General features: G+C 43.5%; 1 protein-coding gene across 1 annotated transcript; it reads left to right on the top strand.

Moving 5' to 3' along the window:
• Positions 1 to 1,644: 1,644 nt before the first annotated feature.
• Positions 1,645 to 16,158, top strand: LOC118415262. The gene is made up of 9 exons (XM_035819716.1): positions 1,645 to 2,234; positions 6,241 to 6,426; positions 8,049 to 8,219; positions 9,820 to 9,954; positions 10,321 to 10,497; positions 11,118 to 11,198; positions 11,678 to 11,855; positions 12,587 to 13,792; positions 14,220 to 16,158. The coding sequence occupies exons 1-9, from the start codon at positions 2,124 to 2,126 to the stop codon at positions 15,857 to 15,859; spliced, it is 3,885 nt and encodes a 1,294-aa protein (XP_035675609.1). The 5' UTR covers positions 1,645 to 2,123; the 3' UTR covers positions 15,860 to 16,158.
• Positions 16,159 to 17,664: the final 1,506 nt, after the last annotated feature.

Genomic DNA, 17,664 nt, shown 5'->3' on the forward strand with positions numbered 1-17,664 from the left:
CAATTTAAAAAAAAGTCACAGCGCTGCTCCCAGGCGACGTGTCCCTGACAACCGATGTTGAACCAAGCGTACAGCAAACACACCGACTACGTCACCTTCCTTAAGGCAAATGCTGCGCCTTCAAAATTTACAACAGTTGCTTTCAACGTAAATGAAATCAGCTGAAGATTTATCGAGAGGCATCGAACCATGCAAAACAACTTTTTTTTTTCTGATACGCACTGTGAGGTCTCTTCATTTTGAGAGTCAGACCAATATTGACATGGTATTCATGTACTATGTCGAGTGAACTGGTGGCCACATTTTCAACACGGTTCTCTTTGTGTGGATGTCGTAGTGTAGAATTTGTTTGTAAGCAGTGCACGTACGTAGTTCAAACAAAGTTGTGAAATAAGTATCAATGGGTTTGGACTTGTTTTTACTTGCATGAACGTGTATTTGAAAAACATCGTTATGTTGGATTCATCTTTGATTGATTGATTGATTTTATTTTGCACTTTAAAAAATGATACATACAGAAAATTATAGAATACAACAGAACGTTGGGGGGAGAAAAAAGCCATGTGGCTTATACAAACTCTCCCCCCGTCAAAATATACAAATCATGATACAATTAAATGGTCACGAAGATTATACATCGAACAATAATAAACCAAGTGAAAATAATATAAGTCAGTGATCATACACAACGTTACAATTAATCTTAACATCAAAAACTGAAATTAGACAAAACTAAACATGATCTTTCAACATTAATACGATTATATACTGAGATGCTGGCATGATTATAGCCAGTATGTACCGTTACATTGTTAATTGAAGCATTCGTTGCAACTGTATTTCTTTTCGCTCCAGGCAGAGGTCTTTCTGAAGTGTTTTTATTTGGCTTTCTATTTTGCCAGGTTTTGTTTCTGTCCGACAGGTCAAAAATAAGCCAAACCCTAACCTCTGCTTGGCGAGTAGGTATTCGGGGGAGTGGGGAGCGTCGTGTACTTCCGAACTTGACATTTATGTAGTTTAGGATGTATATATATATATATATAAGACATGGAGAGAAAAGACGATGATTTAGGGCATCATTTTTATGACTTTGCCAACGGAAATGAACTAGAACGTTGGTCAAGTGTTACAGTCATGCTATTTTTGAGGGAGTAACAGTTGTGTAGAAACGTGCCCTACTCTGAGAAAAAAAGAAGTTCTAACTTGGTACCTGCTATTTTGGGGACGTGGCAAACGTGCTGAACGTGACATATTTCTATCGGTGACTACTTTCAAGTACAAAGAGAAGGCGTTTTGACTTCTTAAATAATGCTGTGGATTCAACTCTTACTTGTTTACTGGCGCATTCTTAGTTTTATAAACGTTGCCATTTTTAGCTACCAAGCGTGCCTAGCGCTTGAAAAACTACGTACTAGTATGTTACCAGCAAACGTAAAGTTGTTATTCGCACTAAGTCCGGTCAGAGAGGGAGAGAGAATAAGGGAGAGTCTTTGCCATACTACCAGCATCCGAAAGAAACAAGAATCTGTGCCGCCACGACGCTTAAAATGTAAGTTCACGTCATGTGGGTCAATAACCTTACAGTCGCTTGCTGGGGAAACGTTGATCTGTAGTTAATTAATTCCGTCACGGTGAATAAGTAATCGTGAAGTCATTTGGCCTCGCTTTATATCAAACTCTGCCTCTCTTTACCTAGCCTACATTAGGTGTCATCGCCACTTTGCCGTATTTACGCACTTTGACGGCCGCCTCAGTGGGTCGTTTCATATTACAAATTCACTATTTGATAAACATTTTAACTTGCCGACGCTGTGAGGCCGAATCGAGTTGTGGCTTGAAACTCTATTTCCACTCTACTACGAGGAAAGATTTGAGGTGTTCCACATGATTTGTGTCTTAGTGTTTTCGTTGTGGAACGTCCGGAAAAGCGGGGTGTGATCATGACGTTCTAGAACTCCTCGGTAACCCTAGGAGACTGGTCACGTGGCGGTGAAACAACATGTTAGGACAGTACGCACGAGTGCGGGGGTAGTGCAAGTGACTACGTACGCCGGTAGAAAAACTAACGGTGCGATAACTACGACATCCTTTCTACGATGATCTTGACAGAAACCTAGGCTCAAATGAGCGGAAACATCGTCCTACCGAAGCTGGCGGTCTTCGGGCCAGAGAAAGAGGGAGAGGGGGACGCTTTGGGACAACAGAAACAGCGTCGGACGAAACACTCTAAACGGGTAAGTACGCTACGGCATCTACTTTACACATAGCACAGCAAGTACAGTCTTATTAAAAAAAAGAATAGCTGTATCATAGATTTTGTGTGACATAGCCTTACGTGTACGTAATATTGTTTGCGGATTTTTAGACCACAAAAATATATTTGTTAGTCTGTGGCTTAAAAGATGAGATGACAAGTGTACAAACTTCCCCATGGCAACGCTCTGTCGTTTGGGGATGCACTGAAGCGTGAGGATGTGCCTCTATCAACAGTGTCTATAGAAACCTTTCAAAGTACATTCTCTTCTTTGTATGTGTATGAGTGCTACATTGACTTCTGTGTATAGGACAAAAAGATACGTTCGCAAAATTCATCGTGGGTACTAGTATGTGGAAAGCGAGTATCAAAAGATTTGTGTTGAGGAAATATTACGATAATGCTGAAGTTTATAGTTAAGTATTTTGTTTTCCGTATACTTCCGTTCAACTTCCCGTCATCCTGGGGTTTTAGTTTTACTGCGCGGACACATTCAGAAGTCGTAGTCGTAGCTACTGGCTAGAATTTTGATGTTGTATTTTCAAGCAACGCGGGTGGTGACAGAACTAGTTACCGACAAGGATCTAACACAGCACTTTTCGATAATAAATTTTGTACGTGCACGACCACCGGTACCACGCATGCGGTTGTTCGACGATACTACGGTAAATGTGTACTTCTGATATACTTTCTAGACTTCTGACTTATTGTTCTACATCATAAATAAACTGCTTGTACAATTGTTCATTGTTTTCTGGCACTAAAATTTATACAATCTAGATAAACTAAACTGGGAATGTGAGCGGGACATAAAATACGAAAACATTAAGATAAAGTATACAGCTTACACAGTACTGTTTATACGTACTTTGATGTTTATCAAACTGTAGAAACAAATGACGTTTTGCTAAAACAACATCCCCGTTTCTATTGAACATACGGCGCCAACCACGTATTACATCAGAAAGAATGGTAAAGGTGCTGCAGTGTCATAAGTGTAATCGCAAAAATTCTCGGGATAGTTGTAGATATGTCGTGCACTGACAGACTTGTCGCACGAACTCTCCAAGCAGAGGTTTGGCTCTGGTTGATTTTACGTGTTTTTATGGCTTTCTATTTTACCCTGTTTTGCTCATGTCTGGTGGACACTAGAATGAAACTTAAGTCAGAAACAACTGGAGCCAAATCATTGCAAGTCGCACGATAGGTTTTTTTTGGGGGGGGGGGGGGGAGGCAGTCGTGGTTGTACACTTACAGATCGCACGACAGGCTTGCGACACCATAAATTACAAGGACAGACACGGACGTCTCGTACTAAAAACCCAGCTGTCCTATATGACGTAAAAAAATTTAGACCACTATTCTTTGGATCCTGGTCGAAATTTTGACGTAACACGAATCCATACGGCGAAAGTGATTGCACCTCCATGACCACTGGGGCTCAAAAGTTGTCAACCAGCCTTCCGGGCGCGTTCGTGGAAGGGAGGGTATTGTACATGTGTATGTGTGTCTTCGTTATCAGGCAGATCGGACGCGATAACGCATTATTAGATCAGGCAATAGTAAAGTCTATTTACCTTTAGTCTGATAGGTCTGCCATTGCGGATTGAGTGGTCGTCACACAACAGCAAGATTACACAAAGACAAAATGTTGTCGCAAAGAAAAAAATAGAAAAATCGTCAATTTTGTATCAAATATGTATGGCGACTGTTCGGTGTCCAAAAATATATAACTTTCGAATGATTACAAATTATTCCATCCGCTACCCTTCAAAGTACTAGTAGTACTACTGCTGGTATTTGCTAAGTGAGTAATTTGCATTTGAATACCTTTAAAATAATTTCCATAATTCAGAAATAGAAAACAAACTAAATGTTCACCTTACACAATACAAGTTTACTTAACGCCTTACCGGGATTCTGTGTCTAATATGTTTAGAGACGATGTTGTCTCTCTCCAGAATCATAAAGATCAAAATGGCGGTATTGTTCCGTGGTGTCACGCTACAAGTTGGTCTCTTTTTCATCGCTCTGGACACGCTGTCACGGCGGTGTGGACACTTCTCGCCGGTAAATATTGACGGAACCGGCTGTGTCTAAAAACCCTGTCAGTCTTTCGTGAATAAATCTTACCGGGGAAGGTTTACAAAGTGTCGAGTGAGAAGAAAGTGTTTGGGACAATGTCTCTTGGCCGCTGGATTGTTGTCCAAAAAGGTCAGTGACATGTCGACACGAGGACCAACTAAATACATGTATTCCGAAGACGAACGAACATTGAAAAGGAAAGATAGGTACAAAATGTTGTCCTACCGAAAGGGGGTCTATAAAATCAATTGTAGCTGCAAATGGTTCAATACTGCAGACATGTTTTGATAGAGAGTGTTTTGACTTTGAAAAGGTCAATGAGGCCCGTCAAATGTGCTAAGGTTATATATCCGGACGAAGTACCGTATGCACTTGACTCTCCTTGCGATTTTGAAGATGACATGGGCGATGACATCCTGGCGGTAAGCAAATTAAAGCAAATGGCAGTCGCTGACAGCGTGACCAGCTAAGATACACGCAGAATTTATAAGTTATCAGCTGAGAGTTTTATCAAGTCTGGTGTTATACAAGGATTTCATCACCTGAGCTAAGACTGAATTGCATCACCTGTCCTATCATAAAATTAAAATGTCTTTGAACAGCCGCATATATTGATAGGAAATTGCACTCATAAATAGATGTACCTCTAATCCCGATACACTTAGGCATTTATATGGCCGATTTGAAGGTCAGGATATCACGATAAGACTGGAGTGTTTACAGCAGTAAAACATCGATTACGTCATCATTACCCCCTGTCGTCTCGATAAGCGCATTCCCAGGATGCCACCGGGCCATTTCCGATCGTTTGATATCAGTGCCCGGATGTGAGGGGGCCATTTCCGGTGATCATGAATTCAAAGTTCAATGTCATGACAATGTCTGGAAGTGACGTTGCATTTACGTACGGTGATTAAGTCGACAAAATTGTCGTGGAAACAATCATAATTAAATACTGTGTAACTGACGAAAACCAATGTGAAATTTGAAATCACCAAACTGTACATGCCTTCATGTACTAAGTATTCATAACTGATTGTAGCATGGACCACAATTCCCTTTTCTATTGTACTATTTTCAATATGATTCATTGCTCTCTACTACTGCAATACACCTTTCTCACGCGGCGGCCATGATAGATCTAAAACGAGTTCAATGTGGCAAACAAAAGGCTGTCCATCATAATTAGCAGTTCGACCAATGGTAGCCTGCCAATTAGGAAATCGACCAATAAGTGAATGGCTGCAAATTCGTTAAAAATTTGCATTATTATGTTTTTATTTTGCATCTCTTAATGGACTATGGGGTCAGTCTACACTACTCTAAATTGCTACATTTTTCGGTGCATAACACTTATTGTAATATTTATTATTCCATCTTATATAATGAAATTTGTGTGGTTTGGGGGAAAACTAAATGGGACCTGATTTTAGAAATAAGTTTTGTCTTTTTGCCTCATTGACCTCTTCTTGGATCTATCATGGCCGCCGCGTGAGAAAGGTGTATATCAAGCGGAGTTACTTGATTCTAAATTATCCACAAGCCCCCCTCCCCTATCCGACCCCTATTGCGACCCAATGTTGCACGTCCCTTAGAAAAACCCAACACACGTGACTATCAAAGGAATTCGTGAAATCCACACGTCCAAAACACGTTCGAGGTCAAGTTGTCTATAAACAGTAGACAAATGATATGATTGTTGTGTGATGTTGTCCTGGACTTTGAGTGGAATGGGCTCAGTGGGTGCTATAGAATGGTACTCACACATCCGTGCAGGGCTGCGTCGTTTTGATTTTTGTTTGTTCCAGTAGATTGTAGGTTTCAGCTTTGTTTGTAACTTGCGATTTGTAATGAGCGACTTTTGAAAAAAAAGTAAGGCCTACAAATCATCGTCTTTTCAGCGTGCCAGTGTGCTACCCAGCGTCCCCCATGGCCAGACCAGCAGGGCGACGCACGGAAAGCCCCCTACGGTAGAAAAGAAATCATCTCTTAAGATCGACGTGCGGCACAGCGGAGAATTTCTCCCGACGATACAGGAACCCAGACACGCCGCTTCGAAAGGGGAGACGAGCGGGATGAAGAACAAGGTAAGGATGAGAAGAAAAGAGATAGAGAGACAATGGAGGTGGAAACGTAAACATAACTAGAGTTCCACGAAACACATACCTTCGCCAAACAATCAAGTGTTGTTATGGAGAATGCCTTTATCAATGACTTGATGGTTTTATAGCTTCTCAAGTTATGTTCTCCGCACACACACACACTGAGCCCGCTGCAGTACCGATGGAAAATACCGGGCGAACAATTTTCAAACTCAACCTTTGTTTCTGCAACCGCTACTCAATACCAAGTACCATGAAGATCCATCAATCAGTTCTCCAGTTATACTGTTGACCTACATAAAGACTCACCTAACACTATAATGGCTTAACCAAAAGTTAAATCTTCTTGGCGAAGGTTAGGAAAAGGCCACAAACCACCAAGCTTCCACTTTTCCCTGCCACATAAAGCATCACCAAAATAAGGGGGAAAACGCCCCTTCACATTAAAATGGAGAAACCCCTTCCCACAGTGCACAAACAAAGAACATGGCACTTGCAAAATGAAAACTAATAAACAATGTGTCAGCAAAAATAACATCTACTGTTTTGCTGACACAAATATGTCATGAACTACACAAGTCTGGGGCACAGATGTCCTTAGACACTTAGCACTGACTGTCCAGAAAAGAGGTCGATTTGAGCATTTACACATTCTTCTAATTATCATGTTAATTAAGCCCTGATTTGCATACAATAATTTCAGGATTTTAATCATTACCTACGGTATGTACATACCAAAAATAATGCAAATCCACCAACCCCTGCTTGATTTATTCTCTTCCAAAGATAACAACAAAATCGCCCACTGCAGTTCATAACAAGCCGCCAGGGGGCCCAAACTTACACGACTTACTCCCTACCCAAAGACGTATCCACTAGCCGAAAATCCTTAACCTGCCACTTCGGGATAACTTTAACGCCAACTTCGACGCTCCGCTGCAGTACCGCAACTTGTTGCCAGGACGCCCATAATCGAACTTGACCGTCGTTTTCCAAACCCCTAAATAATTACCAAATATAATGCAAAACAATCCTCAGCGTCAAAAGTTATCTTGTACGCAAATACACACACACACACACTCACCCCGCTGCACTCATGACAGAAAGTGCCAGAAGTACCATTTTCGTACAAAACCTTGGTATACGCAATTGCAACTCAAATACCAAATATCGTAACATTCCATCCACAGCTGCTCAAGTTATATGAGATTGACCTACATATTGGGACACCCGAAAATTTTCTAACCAAAATATGACCTTCTTGGCGAAGGTAACAAGGAAATCAAGAGATTAAAGCATGATGAAAGAATTGAAGGGGGTGTCAGAAGGAAGAAAGGACGGAAAAGAGAACTTAGTAAAGGGCACGAAGATGGAGGAATAAAGAAATAAGGAAGGAAAATTGCTAATAAAGGAAAACTCGAAATGAGAGAAAGAATGAAGATGTGCAAGAGAAAAAGAAAGGGCGAAAACCATGCATGCTATCGGAAAAGAAAAACAAGGAATACTTACATATACTTGAATATAACTGTTTTTGTGTAAAATTCATGTGGTACCATTTCTACAAGTTTTGAGTCATTTTATATTACCTACAACCTGTGTGTATCTAGTTCCTGACGTTCCTGTACCTACAACACGCCGTGTACGGTACCGGTACGTACGGTCAGCGGGGCAGAGCGATCCGCGACCGGACGGACAAAAACAAACTGTCGGTGGAGGGGACGGACATTCGCCTGCCGCCACCCAAAGCACCGACGGAGCCCCGGAGGAAAAGTCTCCAGGTAAGTCTCCTTTCAATGTGGAGTGGCGTGTCTATTACGTAACAAATTAGACATTGTAACGTTTTATTATGTTGGGTAACCTTTCCATGCCGGTGCCCGGCCAGGCCGTGTGTGGAAAAGAAACGTATGATATAAAACACAACAAAACAAACTAGACGTGGCAAAAATGAACTTAGTTACCTCCATGAAATTTCATGGAGGTTATATTTTACCCCGCGTTTGTCTGTGTGTCTGTGTGTCTGTGTGTAAACAAGATAACTCAAGAACGGCTGGGTGGATTGGTTTCATACTTGGTGTGTTGGTAGGGTGTGATGAAAGCTGGAAATGATTAGATTTTGGGCCCCCTAGCGGCTCCCCTTGGTACTGCAGCGCAACTTCCGGTTTTGCTATCTTGGTGTTCTGAACATGCTATGGTCACGATTTTTGAGTATTAGATAGCTCTTGTGCTCAGGAAGAAGTGACATAAGTTTGGGCCCCCTAGCGTCTAGTTTTGGGATAGCAGGGGCATTTTTGTCAAAAACTTCTGAAGAGGATAACTCAAGAAGGGAACAACGGATTTTCATGATTTTTGGTATGTAGGTACCTTGGGCAATGTTGTACAAGATGAAATACTAATTATGCAAAATAGGAGCAAATTTGCATAATTGATGACAACATTCAATCATAGCAGTTTTTTCTGTGTATCTCTTGTCTTGGACGTTATATGGTCTTGAAATTTGGGTGGTAGATAGCTTGCAGTGTCATGACAAAGTGGAGCAAGTTTCAGCCCCCTAACATTCAATTTAAGAACTGCAGGGGCATTTTTGTCAAGACATTCCAAAGAGGATAACTGCAGAAAGGATTAACGGATTGTCATCATATTAGGCATGCGGGTACCTTAGGCAAAGATGTTCATAATGATATACATGTTATGCAAATGAGGACTTAATTTGCATAATTAATGAGGAAATTGTATAATTCCATTGTTTTCAATCAATAACTGGACTTCTGATAAATGTAACACATGTTAATTATGATAGGTGGAATATAAGCAGATACTAAATATGGTAATGAGGAACTTATTTGCATAATTTAAGTAAAAATTGCAAAACCACTTTATGATTAATAATGGGAATTTTATAATTGCGACATGTGTACGATTGTCAATGATGAACAACACCATGCATAAATCATGTTAATGTCTTAGTCATTTGCGTGAAATTTACAAAAGCTCTAAATTTTCATGGAGGTATGAGGTCGCCGAACTCTAGTTGTGTATATTTCTTGATACACACTTTAATTTTTTTGTAGCCACAAACAACCCGATCAGGCCACAGTTTAGAAATATGATGGAATAATAAGGGCTTAAGGATTCACTTCAAATTGCCATAAACTACATACATTACAATTGCTGTTCGATATGACATTTTCACGTACGTGACGTCAACATGCTGCTTTGGTCAGAAGTCAATTCAAATTTACCTGACAACTTCGGGGTTTAACTATCCAAAAAGGAGTCAAAGTCACGTGACTGAAAACATCCTAACAATTAACACCACTCTGCCAAAATCGCTCAAAAGAACTGGTATCTTAAATTGAACTTAAAACATTTCTATTTCAGAATGTGAAGTCCACGTCTACGGTGTCGTCAGAAGGTAGCCTAGAGAACCAGGCACCTGAGGCTGACGACCCTCAGACGGTACAAAAAAGACTGCATACCTTGATGAATATACACAGCATGGGCATCCCAATAGAGGTTTGTTCCACATATACATTAACATATATATACATGTATGGCCTTCCTCATCATCCGTAAGCTTGATTCCTTCAAATTTTAACTTTGCTGTTACACATAGCCTACATAGCAGGCTCTCTGTGCCCTTTTTCCGTCTATTTTTGTTAGCTCCTGATACACTTTTGCTCACCATTTCTTTCTTTTTTTCCATTGGGTCCCTTGACTGTCGGCCCTGTAAAAAGAAATGGCCAGCTAAAGTGTATCATAAGCCCCAAAAAGACGAAAAAAAGGCCCCAGAGAGCCTGCTATAGAGGCTAATTGCACCAGTGTCCCTGCATAATGGCAACTGTAATACATGTATGCATTACAGTGTATATAATTTTGTAGATTACGAACAAAGACTACGTCCCGGGCGTCATCTGCCGGCCGCTGTTCCACTGCGCGCGCTGCAGAGACGTCTGGGACAGGCTAGGAGAGGTGCCGGGCAGCTGTGACCAGCCGTCGCGGCCTGTGCGAGGCAACGCCTTCTGGCTAACACGGGAGGCCAGCACCGGGCTGATGCAGGTCGGGACTTGATTTTGACTTTATTTGGATCCACAATTGGCTTGACATTTTTGTTAACTATTCTTCCAGTGGTCCTAATCATAACGTCATAGGACACATCAATACAATGTCACTGTGATAACGGACATGGCAGAAAGACTACAAAAATAATCACACTAAAATTACATCAGATACATTATATACCTGTACACTTCTGCAAAATGAGAGAAAACACAAGTTCATGCAGTAGCTGTCCTATCAAGTTCCAGAGGTGAGACATACGGTAGAGGATGCTCTACATCCAGTCTCTCATTTTTGGCGACACCTCATAGGTGGAGCCGTTTCTACGATCGAGTTGTTTTCTTCTTCTCCTTCCTTTTTTCTGGAGTTTTAACTCGTAACTGTTTCACCAAAAAGCAGTTACTCAAGCAACTTGATTTTGGAAATGTGAGGTTCCAGAATCATATCCAGTTGCTTGAGTAACTCCTTTTTGGCGTATCTTATTACCTAGATATGTAACTTTTTCGACGTAGTGACTATTTTGTGTATAACAAGATAGACGCATAGCAAAAGAAACTCTCATGGAAAGTCCTGTCAGCATGTTAAGTATAAATGACTTACGGTTAGTGTCTTACCCACAGGGAGTGGACCCGAAGTCACAAGCCATTCGCATGAAAGCTGGCCGACACGGCGAGAAACTGCTACTGATGGGCGCCACAACAGTACGTTTGTTGCTCTTTTTGTGTTTTGTGTTTCTTGTTGTCTTTGACCTCTCACTTTTGTGACCCTAGCAACAACCATAAGAGCAAAGGTCTAAGATTTATTTTCACTTATTGTAGTGAAGCAAGGCACTAGCAACAATTAGTTGGCTTTGGATCTTTATGTGCATTGATTTTTATACCTATCTGGACTTACCGTGAAGGTACTTCTAGTACACGTATATACAGTACAAATGCGCTCTCCTTTCAATCACTAAAACATGGTGACAGCGGTGGGATCCTAGAACAAAATCTAGATTGTAGGACAATTGTGACGATTTCTGTCCCAGTACTTTTACATATGAAGTATCATATACGACATTGCGATGCCATTATAAAGTCTAAAATGTCTGTACGTCCTTCATCCGCATGGTTGCTGCGTGTTTTTGCCATTTGCCCACTGACGTATAGTTGCAATAAAGGTCTCTTTCCGCTGTTCACAGGGTAGCCACCGTCTGCTGTATGACGAGGAAGCCTCGTCCCTCCTGAGCCTGCTGAGGGACCTGCGGCACCAGGCCGCGGCCAGGCGGGAGGAAGAGGAGGAGGATGACGACTACTGGAGCTACGGCACCGACGAGTTCAGCGAGGAGGATCTGGACGTCGAGGACGACGGAAAAGAAGGTACGAAAACATGATGGTGGTGATGAGCCGTCCCACAATTCCCGTGCCACAGGAGATTGTGGGCAAGGTCAGGGGTTAAGGCCCCCAGAAACTACCCTGGTATCCAGAGAACAGCGCTCGCGGCTACGGTTCTTTCCCGGGCCGCTAGCAACATAGCCCCGTAAACCGACTTTAGCCGGCCCGGGGAGATACGCCTCACGCAGTGAAGGCGTAAACTCCCTTAGCCGGCTAAGTTGTACTCTGATATCCAGGGTACCAGAAACAGACTAGCTAAACGTAAGACTTTGAATGTAGACCACAGTGCATCACTCACTCACTCACTTATAATCCGGTTTAGCGTCCGCTGTTCCCCGTACGTATTGTAATGGTTTGACGTCACAGGATGTCGTTCCATTCAGATAGCTGACCTCCAGCTGCCTCTGGCAAGGGAGCCTTGCATATGCGCAATCGGAACCGTGATATGGCTTATTTCGATCAAGAAGAAAACTGTAGATTATTTGTATGATCGCTGACGAACACTTTAGACAGACTGATCGAGTTGCCATACTACAGTAATGTAATATGTACAATAATAAGTACAGTAATTTGTCTTTTATCATGTTTTCTTAAACTTACACACGTACATGACTATTGTACAGTCCACGTATCCACATTTTAGAGGTCTGATAGTAAGCGGCAAACTTGCCAAAAATAAGGCATTCTATTGACTCGTACGCGTCGTTTCGATGCAGGTACATCAATGAGAGCATCCCATCGGAAGGAAGGGCGGAGAAGAGCGCAGAAGGCATCCGTGCGGCGGAGGGGGAGTCTGGAGACCGCGCCGGAGTCGCACGCCAGCAGCCAGGACAGCGGCTTCACCAGTCAGCAGGGCGGCGGGGCCGGCCACGGGCTCCTCCCGATGCTGCTGCGGATCCTGGAGAAGGACTCCCGGCCGGGCTCCACCAAAGTTCTCGGTGACTTGGACGAGCGGCAGCTGGTCTTGCAGCTCCTGGACGCCAGCGATGACATCGACGACGCGGCTTGGGCCGAAGAAGGCGCACACTTCTTGAACTCGTTAAAATCCAACCACGTCGTCAGGTTGACGCCTAACAACCTTCCCGCGTTGGTGGCTGAGATCAAGCGGGGAACGATAGCGGTACAGACGGGGCCTGACGGCTCGATCAGGCTCGGGACATACGGGCCGGACGGCGTGTTCGTCCCGTTCGAGGCCAGCGACGAAGACGGTAGGCCGATCTCTGAACAGTTCGCAAGGATGCTGGAAAGCACATTAACGTCACAGTTGACACAGGTGCTATCATCTGGCGGATCTACGGATCCAGACTCAAAAGGTGCGGCAGGACTTCTAAAGGCGCTGATGAACAACAGCGATCTAGCGGCCTCGGTCGGTGGGTCGGACGTGTCGGACATTGTGAACAAACTACGTGAACACCTAGCCGACGACAAACAAACAAAAGCAAAGGAAGGACCATTCGAAACAGCTCGGATGGCTGATTTCATGATAGATATAATGAAGACAATCTTAAAAGATGGTAAACTCCTTACAGAAGATCAAGTCAAACAAGTCCTAAAATCAGGAGGGAATGAAGACTTACTGTTGAAACGTCTCTCCGACGGTAGGCTTTACTTTGGCGTTAAAGACCATAACGGAGAATTCGTGCCTTTCGGGACATACGGAGAGGATGGAGTATTCTACTTCGGCGCTATGGATGGAAATGGAACGTTCCAACTCACGGGGAGGGTAGACCATACAGGCAACTTTGAACCTGGCGTGATCAAGGACGACGGACTATTCCATGTTGTGGAGGATGGGGTAAGCGAGGCCATGGCTTCGGTCATGTCAAAGTTGAAAGGTCAGCCGGGATGGTTGAAGCAGTACGTCGAGACAAGAATCAGACGACAGGAAGTGGTAGTTCATATCCCAGACCACGCCGGCCTTGGTAAGTCAAACATTATTCTCTTCTACTGTTTCTTAAACTTCTTCTACTACTATTTCTTCTACTACTTCTTCTACTTCTACTGTTTCTTAAACTTCTTCTACTGTTTCTTAAACTTCGACACAGCATCACTGCATATGCGCACTCAAAAGTGTGAAATGGCTTGTTCCCACTGAATTAGTATCCATACGTCTAATCTAATATGTATTTAGGCGTTATCCAAAATCATTATGATGCTTGAAAGTAGCATAAGCGTTTGATCTTTGCAAAGCGTAATCGTAAATGTAAGAAATTATTTCAGCCAAAAAAAAAACAACAATAAAACACTTGCACAAGCAGAAGAAACGTTTTCTGTATTCTTTTTCAATTTGTGTTGGAAACCGTTGTAATCATAATCGTTTATGAGCACACGCGCATTGTCGTTTCGCAGATGTGACGGGAGAGGGCACCGATCTGAGCAACGACGAGGATACAGACAGCGGCAAAACTGCCATCGAGCGACAGAAACGGAGCAAAGACGACCCCCTGTACGACATACGAGCGGCAGACGGACCCACCACGTCCGACCTACGACAACAGTACGACTCATCCTCGTACGAACCTTTCCAACGCGACGCCAAGGGACAGAAACCCGGTGGGCAGACAGACTCTCAGGCAGTCATGGGCAAGGAGGGACGCACAGGCATTGCCCAAGACGTCACCGCAGACAAGACGAGCGACATGAAAGGACGAGAGGGAAGCTTTATGTCAAGTAGAGAGTCTAGCTCCTTAGAACCCCGTCTTGAAAAACGACACAAGGTTATGATCGGGTCAAAGAACATCAAGACGTTGCGGCAGGGAAAGAAGGCTCAAGAAAGGGAGAAGATAAAGAACAAATTTGTAAAGAACAGGACGGGTAAACCTGACACACAGCCGGGTAAACTGGCTGACTATCCTTCCACGCCTGCGCAGGAGACAGGAACGCCCTCATTGGTTAGTCGAGAGGGAACCTTTTCCAGCATGGTTGGGTCGGAAACGAGTATCTCCGAAGCGTTACTGCGACAGCGACGAGTGTCGGTATCCTCAAATCAGGACAACTCAGTTGGAAGTAAAGTACCAGGCTCTGACGGTAGAGCTGTTCACTTGGGAGCGGACGGGAGGGACGGTCTCGCCGTACAGACAGAGGAGACGGGGTCTCAGGACACACCGTCACGGAAAAGGCGAGAAATCGTCAAGAAAACAAGATTATCGAATCAAGCAACGAGATATCCGAACAGGGCTAACCAAGGGGAAGGCATGGCAGACAGTACTGGTCACGACAGAGGAGGTGAGGACGGTATGGTTGGTTCTCAGCAGGACTTAAAAAACGGACAAAAACTCGCGTCACTATCCTACAAAGTAGGAACAGATCTATCGGATGAAAGATTGCAATCAATAGGTATTGAAGGGGATGACTCTAACTCGTTACCCGCTCGAGGGCTGGCACCCCTTCCCAAGTCAGTGAAGAGGTCCAGTGATGTACAAGGAATGCTTTCACCGACACCGCATTTTCCCGATCCCAAACGGAACACTCTTCCGCCGCTTCCGACGGTGGATAACTCAGGAAGAGCGTTTAAGAGTCCACGGTACCGTAGATCCACGACCTCGCTGGCGGCGCCCGTCGTACCCACCACCGAAGGCGACCTCGACGGAACAACGGAGTTCACCGTGTCTGCTTCAAACAAAAACGAGTCGTCTGAGGAGTCGTCAAACTCCACCGAGACGGAGAGCGGAAGCAGCGACAGTTCCTCGGAATCCGAGTTCGAGTCCGTCTCAAGAAAGAGACAACGTCACAAGATTGACCTCCCTGACCTTGACGGCATCTCGGCCCTCTCCTTCACCCGGGCCTTCACGTACTCGTACCTACCGCTCCCCCTAGCGTACAGGGAGAGGAACAACAAGCTGAAGGCGCGGGCGGCTCTCTTCAATCAACTGAAGAAACCGATCAAGCCGGCAAGGAAGGCGCGACCGACAAAACAGGACATTGGTGTTAATACAGACACTAAAGTTGACAAGACAAAAAAGGAAAAGAAAACTAAATCTAACAGATGACATGCACAATCAACAAATACACCGAACAAGTTTAATTCAAATTTTACAAAAAAACTTATTTACCGACAACTTCATCCACTTCAGTTTCTTCTATAGCTACACTGCCATATCGCCTAATGCATCGATCGGAATGTCCTAAAGACTAGTAAAGTGAAAAATTGAGTCTTTTGTTGGGTTTAGATAAACTTAAAGAGGAAACGGCTGGAAAATCAGAGGCGAAATACGGCTCTTTTGAGTCAATTATGAGGATCTTAGATAAGTAAGCACTTTATAAATAAAATGTGCAATTTGTTTCCAAATGATGTCGTGTTTATATATATTTTACGTATCGTCACTAATAGGTGGACCAGGAACAACGATGACGTGTGGGGGGTGGGTGGGTGTGATTGTGATTTGGAAATGTATATCTAGGTGCTCTTTTGGAGCCTTCATTAGACTCCCGCGGGGGTACTTAAGATACTTTTAAGTATCACAGAGAAATCACCTGCTGACATGCAGACTCTAAAGTCTTCTCACCAAGAAACTTCATGTCATGCGTATCAGTCTTTTACTTCCTACTTTATCTAATATATTTGTACCATAACGGTCGTCTAATTCCTCTTCGGCACATCATTATCCCCAGTTGCCAGATCCGTCCACATTTGTCAGCATACCAGGAGTCTGGTAGCGTTATACGTTTCCTTTCTTTTGGGATATTGCCTAAATGCTTTTTAGGGTACAGCCCCGGGGTTGATAGGCTCTGCAGGGGTCAAGTCCCCGAAAGGCCGCAATGTTGTGCCCTTGGGAAATCTCTCCAAGCAGCTGAGGTTGAATCGAAGATATAGTAGTAGTCGGAAAAATAACACGGGCGCTCATCTTCAGGTAAGAAGAGCGTCTGTGTAGTAATTTTTTCGACTACTACTATATCTGTGCGATTCAATCTCTGCTTGGAGAGTAGGTAAATTCACTTTACTCAAATTTCCTCAAACCGGCTCACTCTAGTGAATGTGGTAACCTAGCTTTGGTTAGGGTTGTTTTCAATTCAACCCTGAAACGATGATGATGTTAATAGTCATCATGGGAAATTCCCGCCCTACGATTAAATCTTTTGAAGTATAATTAAACATTCCGTGCAAAAAAGGCGCACACGGCACCTGTCTCAGCGGAAAGGTCTGCGGGGGTTTCTACCGTTCAATTGAGTGATTTTTAAAAGAGTTTAGATAACTGAGATAGAAGATCGAGACATCCGTGTTAATGATTTCTGTATGTTGTGGTTTAAGCTCTTGTTACACATAGACCACGATGCCCTCCCGACCTTCAGTAGACCATGGTTGGGAGTTAGTCACGAGCAACATCGTCTGTTGTTGTTAGGTGATCGGCGAGGTTGTTAAGTTAAAAGTCGTCGAAACCAATTAACTATGACCCTTGATACATCTGACAAGGGGTATTCTTCTCAGTTGAGATGAGACGAGCGAAATGGGGTTAGAGTAGGCTGGAAATTCAAGGCTATACTTCCAACCCAGCTCTTACCTGTGGCTGGGATCCAAGTCCTCAAAGGGTCCTGAAAGTGTGTCAGCAGCATGGAGAAAGATGGCGGATAGAAAATCGCACCTCACAAAGTGTACAAATAAAGATTCTATTTGGGCGCAAATTGGTAATTAGCGAAACACCACTGCTTGGCCATCTCTGAATCAAATTCCGTGGAGCCGTGGGCTTGGGTTCTATCCTTAGAGAACAAATAATGTTTCAAATTTCCAATTGATAGTCAACCTGTTTTGAACTGCAAATTTTGACAAGGACAAGAAAGAGGGAGTAGTATTCGTTCG

Source organism: Branchiostoma floridae, chromosome 5 (assembly GCF_000003815.2).
Source record: "Branchiostoma floridae strain S238N-H82 chromosome 5, Bfl_VNyyK, whole genome shotgun sequence".
Lineage (NCBI taxonomy): Eukaryota > Metazoa > Chordata > Leptocardii > Amphioxiformes > Branchiostomatidae > Branchiostoma > Branchiostoma floridae.